The 11,256-nt window shown below is 39.9% G+C and overlaps 1 protein-coding gene across 6 annotated transcripts in view; it reads right to left on the bottom strand.

Annotated features, from left to right (window-relative positions):
* Nucleotides 1-11,256, bottom strand: part of NCK2 (NCK adaptor protein 2) — a 78,932-nt gene that overhangs the window by 14,678 nt on the left and 52,998 nt on the right. For all 6 annotated transcript variants that reach the window (XM_042458653.1, XM_042458656.1, XM_042458655.1 and 3 more), the window contains one exon: nt 9,272-9,513. In XM_042458653.1, the coding sequence (XP_042314587.1) occupies nt 9,272-9,497 (226 nt within the window). In that variant the 5' untranslated portion in view covers nt 9,498-9,513. The remainder of the gene's footprint in view (nt 1-9,271; nt 9,514-11,256) is intronic.

The following is an 11,256-nucleotide window of genomic DNA, read 5'->3' as shown; positions in this document are numbered from 1 at the left end:
AGAAGCAACCCAAATCAGGGCAGTGCAGATGAAAAACATTCTTCATGAATCTGAAGGTCATCCAGAAAACCACCATTTTGTCAAAACTGAGTTCCAGTTTACTGATCTTCACTCAACTTATTACCAGGTATCAGCATAGTTTCAGCAATCCCTCTACACCTGCTAATCCAGGCCCATCTCTTGTTTAGACCATTGCAATGTATTGTGGATTCCTTTAAAAACTGACTGAAAACAGGAGTTGTTCCACAACAGGGCTACAAAAATGTTGACTGAGGCTGAGGGTTGCTTCATTAGATGCAGGGTTTCACAGACTATTTCCAAAATGAAGTACTAATTGTTTTTCTCCTTTTAAAATTCTTAACAGCTTGTCACAACTATCAGAAGGAATTCCTTCTTCCATATGTAACTACCCAAATCCTAAGACCTACTTCAGAGAAACTAGAGTGGGTGCCTCTGTAAAATGATCACCTGCAATAGAGTCTTTTCAGTGGTGGCAGCTCAGTTGTGGAATTTTATTTTATAAACAGGGCTATCTTCCACATTTCCACCAAAAATGGTGCTCAAACTGGCTAATAATAATAGATTAAAAACATAATGTCTTGACTAAAATATAACATAAAACAAAGAAATTAAGAACATAGCAAGACACAGGCAACTCAATCACTTAAGCCTGCTTCAATATCAGGCCAGCTGGTGCACAATAAAAATGTATTTGTGTGACAAAAGCAGCAAGAGTGGGAAGCCAGCTGACTCTGTCCTCAACAAGCAGTTCCAGAACCTGGAAATGGCACCAAGAAGGACTTATTTGGATCCTGCAAATATTACTCTGATGGCAATGGCCACAAGCCAAAAGCCAACCCTAGAAGGAAGAGAATCTAGGCAAGCTTTTATGGGAGATTGGAGTCTTTCAAATGGCCTACTCACCAGTTGTAGTGAGCTTTATAGGTTATAAACAACACTTGGAACTGTGCCTAGAAACAAGACTAGCAAAGCTGTTGGGATAAGAGAAATCCCATATTCTGTGTAGCTGGCTCCTGTTGAACACTCTGGCTGCAACTTTCTGGACCATTTGAGATTTCTGAATATGCTTGAAAGACAGCCAGAGTGTGTTATGGTGGTCAAAATGGGATGTAAGTAATGCAACTAACATTAGACATTTCTAGTTAAAAGTATATTGGGCACACTCAGCCTCAGCTGTGTCCAAAATGCTCCTGGTCACTTGCACAAAGATACTCCTCCTTTCAACATACTTACTTTTGAGCAAACATGCACAGAATTGTGCTTGCTATAAACTTGCCGAAGCAACAGCACCTAGTTACTAGTCAGAGCAGCATTGCTCAGTTTAGTGCCACTATGAGTTGTTGTTGGGTGCCTTCAAGTCATTTCTGACTTATTTCTGACTTATCAATGAGTTTTCTTGATAGAAGTTCCTCAGAGAGGATTTGCCCTTTCCTCTGAGGCTTCATCTACACTAGACTACACTACACTAGACTGCAGAATTAATGTGGTTTGACACCCTGCCATGGTTCAATGCTACAAAATTTTGGCATCTGTAGTTTTATGAGATATTTAGCCTTCCCTCTCAGAGAGTTCTGATGCCACAACAAACTACAAATCCCAGGGTTCCAATAGGATGGAGCTTTGACAGTTAAAGTGGTGTCAAATTGCATTAATTCTGCAGTCTGGTAGCAGCCTTAGTCTGAGAGTATGGCTTGCACAAGGTCATCCAGTGAGTTTCCATGGCTGAGCAAGGATTTGAATCTAGTCCAACACTCAAACAACTACACCATGCTGGCTCTCACCACTATGAATAGTAAACATTAATTATGTGTGTGGTATACAGTTCAAAATGCAGTTTACGACCTATGAAGATGAGTGCAACAGAATGACATGAGTGACATTTCCCAGAAGTCCTCATCAAACCACATATCCCTCCCCTACTAGCCTTTCATGTCAGTTCAGTGCTGATGCTTGAAGGTGCCCTACATTTCTTCAAGGAGCAGCAGAGAACCGTGTCTGGTTGTCTTTCCTGCTCAAGTAGAGAAAATGTCCATGAAACTGTAGGGGTTGGATATTTTCTGAATTAGGTATGGCTTGTCATCTTGTTGAAGAATACCACATTGACTTGTTAAAGCTTGTTCAATGGAACAAAACAAACTTAAAAAATTAATTAAAAGACTTTTGTTGGGGAGGGGGTATTAAATTGCCACTACAGAAATCGGGATTACCAGTCTCAAAAAGGCACTCGTCTCAAAAAATACTCCTATTACATACAACAGCAGACGTTGAAATTCAAGTAACCTGAGATGCATCTGCAATGTAGAAATAATGCACTTTTGACACCACTATAAGTGCTGTAGCTCCATCCTATGGAATCCTGCAGGGCATACAGTATGTAGTTTCCCAAGGTATTCAACCTTCTCTGCCAAAGAGTGCTGGTGCCTCACAAAACTACAAATCCCAGGATGCTGTAGGATGGGCCACAGCAGTTAAAAGTGGTGTCAAACTGCATTATTTCTACAGAGTTGATGTGCCTATGGATTCAAATGAAGAGAAGCCACACGTTCCACTCTTCTTATTCTAAAAAACTCAGTAAACACAAAACATAGGTCCTCGCTCTATTCCCAGTTATACCAGATAAGAAGCAACCGTCTTACATAAGCCTGAATTAATGGATGACTTTATTATATTCAGTGCTGTCATTCAAAATAATTAACAACCGAGTCTCATCCTTGGCTCTCCCCCGGAGCTCTAGATGAACTAGTCCTTCCCTTCCTTTGACCTTTTTGCCTCTCCATCCTCTGCTTCTGTTCCCATCACTTCCTACTTCTCCTCCCTTTTTGTTCCCTGGCTCCCCTTTCAACCTCCTTAGTCGCTGCATCTTTTAACAATTTTAACAACCGGTTCCACAGAGCTTGTGCAAACTGGCTCAGTGACACCACTGATTATATTATATAAAGCAAATGAAGTTAAAGTAGAGCTATATAAGGGAAAACTGTTGCTTTAGTCATGCCATCATTCTCAGTGTGGGCAGGAGAGGCAGAATTAAGGCAGGAACAAGTCATATACATAGTTTTAAAAGCATTGAAAGGTGATATCTGCATATGGTGTTCAATATTTGACACTTTATTATAAACTGAATTTGCTTTAAATCAGTTAACTATAACTTCCAAAAATGTCAACGTTACCAATACAAAGATAATGAGAATGACATGCTTAACAATCTCTTTATTTTGTTGCAGCAAGTTTTCATTGGACTAAGCACTAAGAACAGGGAACAAAAGAAACAAAACCTACTAAGTTTAGAAAGCAGACCAGAATGGCCAAGTAAAACTGTTGCTTTTTCAAGAAATCAAACTGTCTTAAAATCAGATCACAACATCAACAATACAAACAAAAGATTTTACATTTTTATTAATGGAAGATCAATCTATGGAATTTCATGTTGGCTCTCAACCAGTTTAATGTTCTGCGACCAAATATGCTGTTGCATGATAAAATTAAACACCATTAGGAAGATTTCCCTTAAAAACTCCAAAAGACTGTGATGGACAGACACCACATGATATCTGGCACAGATTGGTAGATATTTTATGTTTGGCAAGTAGAGGTTACCTGGGTATAGATATTATATAGATATGGAGTTTGATGTTGGACAAGCAACATGTCACAGAATACTTGCCCATTTCCTGGCACCTAATCTATCATTGGCTGCAGTATCTCAGAACTAAGGGCCATTCTGCATTTTGGGGATTTTCCCCCCCTTAAAGAAATAGCCAATGTAATGGCAAAGAGGGACTTTTTTTGGTTAAACTACAGGATGTCTCCCTTGTTCAAAATATTTGGGGACCAAAAGTGTTTTGGATTTTATTTTATGTATTTATTGGATTTTGGAATGCTAGTATTTGCATATGCAAACATACATTGGAGATGGGACCTAAATGTAAACAAAAAAATAATAATTTATGTTTCATCTACACCAGTGATTGCCAAACACTGGTCCTCCAGGGGTTTTGGACTCAGCTCCCACAGGCCTCAACCATCTTAGCCAATACTCTGGGATTCTGGGAGCTGAAGTCCAAAAGTCAGTACACATATTAACACACATGATGAATGTTTCTGGAGGACCAGAGTTTGGGAATCACTGATTTTACACATTACATACATAAAATAAAGGTAATTTTATACACTTTAAATAATTTTGTGGTGGTTCGGTGTACACAAACATTAAGGTGTCACTGTCCCAGCCACTGCTGAAAAAAGGTTTGGTTTTTTTGTAAATTTTCAGATTTTGGAATTCTGGATATGGGAGACTCAACATGTATTTGCTATGGTCCTGATCAAAATTCCAACACTATAACATGCCTGGTTTTTGAAAAGGAAAACATATTCACTAGCATACCAGGGACCCTACTACCTGCCCCTTGGCTTCAGAATTTCTATTTTATATCCCTAGTCTAAGGCTTTTTTCTTTCTTTCTTGCAGTTTTTCAGGCTATAGGTTTGGCTAAAAATGAGAACAAGCATTTTTATAATGACCTTTTTCTCTCTCACAAACATCCATCATGTGTTAACATATATACTGACTTTTGATACTACCACATTAAAAAGTGCTAGAAGTACTGTGATCCTCACAGAAGATGGGACGAGTTAGGCTTGCAGAACATCTGACAGCTGCACCTGCATAGCATTCACTCTCAATTTTATTCATGATCTGTAGGTGGATCAACTGAAAAACATCTGCTGTACTTGCACACAATTACTTGATGCCATTTTTGTCTCTTTGAAGACCGCTCGGAATAAAACTGTGCAGTCTCTGGTAAATCTGCAGCAAACAATTTTCAAAAGACTTTTCTGGCTGGGACTGAACTGAAAGCTCATTCATTTGTATTCATCAACTGATAGTTGATCCCTTTATGATTAAGAGCTGAATCTGCAAACAGTTTCTACTGAAAAGTATTGTATCTCAGTTCATATTTTAAGGAAACATTTATTCTGAGGCTGCTTCAGCTACTTCGGGAATGCCACAGTGATCACTAAAAAACAGAGATAAATTCACTTCTGTAAACAACTGCTGGATGTTGCACCTATCCATATGTACATATTCACTATTCAATGCGGCCGTTTGCTGTTGTGTGCCTTCAAGTCGTTTCCAACATGATGACCCTAAGGTGAACCTATCACGGGGTTTTCTTGGCAAGATTTTTTCAGGGTTAGGGGTTTTGTTTTTGTTTTTTGCCTTTTCTGCCCTTGGAGGCTGAGAGAGTGTGACATGCCCAAGGACACCCAGTGGGTTTCCATGGATGAATGGGGATATGAATCCTCGTCTCCAGAGTCATAATCCAACGTTCAAACCACTATATCATGCTGGCTCTCACAAACCACTATTCAATAGCCTACTGCAATTTGAAGATGCAAAAAAGGCCTCCGTTTCACTTTCCTAGTCCTTTCTATTCCTAATCTCAGATATATACTTTGAATATTTTCCCTTGATACTGGGCATATTTTCCCTTGATTGTGTGGCTGCTTAATCAATATGGAATCTAGGTTCAACTTTGTACCAAAACTAAGGAGTCCAATGCCTAGAATCCTCATCAGGCAAAACAACTCTTTCCTGAGTGAGAAGTTCACACAGTGTTGTCATAAACCATGTTAATTCCAGACATAAGATCACACAAGCCACACACACACAAAGGGACACAGGACAAAAAAACTTGAAATCATAGGAACTAATGGAGTGAGAGTCCTCTCACAGCCAAGGCAGCAGCTAAACAAAAGCTTCACTTCCTTTGGTGGTGAAATGCGGAGGGGCGGCATATAAAGCATCCAGATTGCTAGCAAACTGTGTTGATTCAAAAGGAGGAAATAGCTGACAGTTTCTAGCAAACTTTCAAAATAAACAGGAAGTTGTGTGGAAGAAAGAGAGAGGAAAAAAGGCAATCAAGAGTGCAGTCTATTTAGATTCGAACAAATAGTAAACTGTAAAGTAAGAACATGAACCTTTGTGCTTCTAACTTTGGATATGAATCAATTATAGTCACAGATTCAACTATTCCCCCCGAAAATCCCAAAAGCAAACCTTGCTTTTGCCATTTTATATAAGGGACATCATTTTGTTATGCCATTGTATATAATGGGATTTGAACATCCTCCTTCTTTAGTATGCACACGAGTCCTAGAACCAAACTCCAGCATTTACCAAGGGCCCACTTGTATCACAACAATATAAAAAGATTGAGTGTGTGACTTGTCCAAGGTCACACAATGGTTGTCCATGGTTGAGTGGAAATTCGAACTCTGGTTTCCAGAGTCACAGTGTAACCTTCAAATGACTAAACCACCTGGCTCTCATGAAAAAACAATGACTTTACAGCAACAAAGTTTGTTTGTTTGTTTGGTCAGTCCATTTGGCAAAACCAGAAGGGAGACCACCTGAAAATACCAGGTGCTGCAGACTATATTGTCACGGCAACCCATCTCTGATGTACCAGATATTGTGTTCTTGGAAGCTAAGCTAGACCTCAAGGCTAGATAAGCAGGACTGTCACTGACTGAAGACTAAAGGTAGTAATAAATGTGGAGGCCTTCTAACTGTGAAAGTTTCTGTGAAGCACAATATTGGCTCCCCAAAGTCCATTTCAGCTTCCTTTAGCATTCCAGAAACAATTCATGGTGCTTGCTTGGACCTCTAAAGCCTTTTGACCTAAGCACCAAAGATACACATGGAGGAATTTTCCATGGCTGACCAACCAATTATAGAATTCTGTCCTCTAATAGCTGGTAAACTAGCTTCACAATGTATAAGATTTTATTTAGATTAAAGGCATGGAGAGGACTAGTACCCCCCCCCCCAGTGCTACAGTCCCAATCTGATTAAGGAGTCGAAAGAGCTGCTATCTATTGTAATAAATAAAATTGATAGTAGATCCTACTAATTCTTATCAATCGGAGATGACTTATATCACATCAGATTTGACTGTTGCTGCTAACTGTTGTTAAGTCAGCTTCATCTTATGGAAACCCTACCTATGAGAGACCTCCAAGGCAGCTGATTACTAATAATCCTGCTAAGGTCTTACAAAGTCAGGGGCACATGTTCCTTCCTACCTTGACAAAGGGGCCGAACAGACAGCCTATTTAGGAAGCGCTGGGTTGGGGACATGGCAGCTGCACACCACACTCCCAACCCGGTTGTCATGGCCAGCCAAGAGGAGGACTCAGAGGACTCGGAGGAAGCTGTGGCTCCTCAGGTGCAAGAGGAGATTGAGGCTATACCAGGTCCCAGTTCTGCCCTGTCAGACCCCAGCCTTGATCTTCCAGCCCCAGTGGTTGAGGCTCAGCCAGGCTCTAACTATGTGGAGCCCCCTCCAGAGGCTCAGCAGTTGAGTGTGGCTCTTGAGGAAGAACCAAGCATGCAGGTCCCTTCCTTTAAGCAAAGAAGAGCTGAGAGTGCTTGCGTGCATCGGTCCAGGAGGCTTGCAGAGAGGCAAACTACAAACAAGCTACAGCTGGCACAAGGGAGAGTGTCTCTTACTTAACCGGCTGGGGGACGCCAACTCGGTGCCAGAGTTTATTGCAAGATCCTTTGGTGTGATTGCTGCCCGCACTGGCCCCCTGTTTCCTGAACCCTTGTTTGCCTTGAACCTATGACTTTGGAACAAACTGGACTACTGCTACCTTCTGGTTGCCCTAACTTGGACCGAACTGACTTCCGTGACCTCTGATATCCTGACTCTGGCTTTGGCTCGTGGCTTGCTCTCTCGGACTATAGCAAGGTCTGTAGACTGTTTTCCAGCTGCATAGCTAGCTTCCTTGCTGAGCCATTCTTATTGGTGTTTGGTTGTGTGTGCTGGCCGCAGTCCAGGACACTGGTGCAAGTAGAAGCCGTAAAACAGGGCTCCTATTTGCGCCCTAGAACGGGTGCCTTAAGCACCGCGGCACAGCCCTATGATGCTCCTTGTGTGCAGCACCATGTGGGCACTGCACACGACGGACGTCATCATGGTGCATGTCATCTGGATGGGTGTGTGGCAAGATGGCACCCGCGGTGCGCAGTAAGGGCTTTGAGCATGTGAATGCTCAGCCCTTCCTGAGCCTTAGTTTGGGTGCAGGCCGGCATAAAGTGCCAGTCTATATACCCCCTAAGTCAATCCACCTGTAATGTGGTCTTCTTATTTTCCCACTGCTTTCAACTTTACGAAGCATTATCTTTTCTAATGAGTCATGTCATCTCAAGATATGCCCAAAGTGTGATATTACTTAGTTTGACTCTAAATATTATTTTTATACTTTTAATTTTTAAAAATATTTCCTATAAATGAGGAATAAATTGAGGTCAATCTGAGTACTGGATTAGGACTCTGCAAAACCTCAGATGAAATCAACACTCAGCCATGGACATCCTTGGAGAAGTCATATTCTCTAAGCCTAAAAGTAGGGCAATGACAAACCTTCTCTAAATAAATCCTGCCAAGAAAACCCTACATCGGGTTGCCCTAAATTGGAGTTGACTTAAGGCATTTAACAACAGGTCAATAATAATTTCTTCCTAACAACCTCACTATATGAACATGGCACACTTACTATAAAATAAAATTAAGCTGATTCACTGAAATAACAAGTAGAGGGAAGGGAGACAGAATGACTTCTAAGTTGGCATAAATCTTTGTGATATGAGAAAGGGGTATACTGTACATTTTTTTCTTCACAGATTTTTGTATCAGTAAATGGCAAGACAGCATAATGTGTTGTGGGGGGGGGGGGGGGAGAAAAAACAAATAAAAAGGATCTTCTTGGGCTAGTTATGCCCTCATACAATTTAAAGAATGAGGTAATAAGCCAGAAAAGAGAAAAGTATTTTTAAACTTCGTAATGAATGTGCAAGTGTAAGACTAAACAATGGCAAAGCCACACTGAACATAAACTTGCTATCAGTCTCCATGACAACATATTAGCAAGTTCACCCATTTACAAGTTTCTAGTTTTGGGGAAAAAACATGAGACATATGTCACCCATACTTTTTATTTTAAAAATGGAATATCAGAATAAAGACAAAATTTAAAAAAATGACAGATCTTTTTATATTTATTTCAAGAAATAAAAATAAAAATATGGCTCCTTAACACTTCAAATCTTCTAAAATTTAAGTAGTTTAATAAATTAATAGAAATGATACTTTTTTGTACAGAAAACTGTTGTTATATCTGTACAGGGCTTTTTATCCACTTGGTTTTGTAACAGAAGCAGTGTAATATTCCAAATAAGGACTTACCCAATGTGTCTTTCAGGTTCTTAACCAAAGAACCCTTCTTCAGGCTGTTCTTTCTCTCCACATAATTTGATGGCACATATCCTGTTTTGTTGGCTGCATTTCTTACCCTCCACCATGTTTTGGAGTCATCTAGCAGCCAGAGGCGCTCATTCTTCTTTATGTCAAGTTCTTGGTCCTGTTGCGCAGTGTAATCCCACTTTGCTATAACAATAACTTCTTCTGTCATCTTTCATGGAGTCCCTCTGTCATAAAACAAACACATTCATTGAAACACTGCATGTGTTCGTCTATCATGTTTTCAACATTAATGCCTGAAAACATAAAAGAAGCTTTAAACAGTTAGAACTTGGTTGCAAATAATAGCAAAGTCATTTTATTTTTGATTTGGCATTAAACCACAACGACTCCTGTAATGTGTTCAAACCAGCAGGACCCGCTGTTAACAACAATAGGAGGATGTGGCACTGTAGATGCATCCTATTATCTGCTGCCCATTATTCCATTTCAGGATTCCACTTCTAGGTTTCTTTGTTCCTCATAAAGGAAGAAAAAATCTTTCCATGTTCTGTTAGGTCCAAAATCTTGTAGTGTCTGTCTTCCCAACCACTGTCACATTACTTCCGCTTCTCATTTATGGAGCTCTCCCCACACCCCAAACACTTAATGTGAATCACAGAGCTAAACATAATGGATACCATTATGTTTTTCTGCTTAAGTTTCATGTCACCAGCAGACGAACAGCCATTTTTATGAAATCTAAAACCAAGACAATCTGACACAAAATGAAGGAAGACTGACAAGAATGCAGAATGCTAAAACCAGTCATGAAAAGCTCCATATTTACACATTTTCCTGGGATTCCCATATTCCTGTACCTGTATTCTAGACCCAAGCTGTGAATGTGACTGAAATATTTTGACAAAATTTTCCAGAACACTGTGCCTGTTCTTTTAACAGATCTTTGCCAGTTTACCACTGCTTATCAACCTTGCTGCCATGCACTAGTAAATTTCACTCACATTACACTACTTATTTTTCTATTAAAACAACAGACAGAACTAAAAAAAATTCCAGGAATACAACTCTAATTTAGAACCATAGGGTGTGGTTCTCAGTTTTATTTGTTTTGTCTCTGCGATGGAACAAATAGTTGCAGCAACAGTATAGAATGTCATGTGGAAATCTCCACACCATTCCACTTATAACTGATTTACCTTTGTCATTCTTTAAAAAATGGAGTACACAGGATGATCACCTAGCTACAATGTCTTTACAGAACACTTTTAGATTCAAATGGAGGCTGGATGGCCATCTGTCTGGGACGCTTTGATCTGGATTTCCTGCATGGCAGGGGGTTGGACTGGATAGCCCTTGCGGCTCTTCCAACTCTGTGATTCTGAGAGGCCAAATTCAAGAGAAGGCTTTTGACAATGACAAGTAGACAATACTCTACTTTTCTTCTTAAGAGCAAGGGAGCAATACATAGGTTTCTGGTACAACATAATACCTACAAGGGGAGAGGGATGCCTCACTCTCTGATTCTACATTCCTTTGAAATCTTCTAGTGAAAAAGCAATGCAAACTATTTATGTACTGCAAAAGTTTCCAAACATCTTTTGTACTTCAGTGAGATTTGTTATTTTTGTTCATTTCGACTTATGATGACCCCATGAATGAGAGACCTCCATCTCACACTATCATCAACAGCTATGCTGAGATTCAAAACAAAAAGCACTAGCCATTGCCAGAAAAAAGGTCAAAAGAGATTAAACAAGAAACACATAAAGCTAAAGGGAGTTGCAGGAGTAAGATAAATGTGCCACCGCACACTGCTAGTCCAGTATTGATACTGGACTAGGAAAAAAGTATCACATACACAAACAATGTAGAATATCAAAGACACAAAAGCAACAACAGCATGTTTTGATTAGGACCAACTACACCATCAAAGATGTGAATTTTTTAAAAAACATCCAAAAATAATC

The sequence above is a fragment of the Sceloporus undulatus genome, chromosome 3 (genome assembly GCF_019175285.1).
Source record: "Sceloporus undulatus isolate JIND9_A2432 ecotype Alabama chromosome 3, SceUnd_v1.1, whole genome shotgun sequence".
Lineage (NCBI taxonomy): Eukaryota > Metazoa > Chordata > Lepidosauria > Squamata > Phrynosomatidae > Sceloporus > Sceloporus undulatus.
The sequence above is the reverse complement of the archived record's forward strand: the minus strand, read 5'-3'. Positions and strand labels throughout refer to the sequence as shown.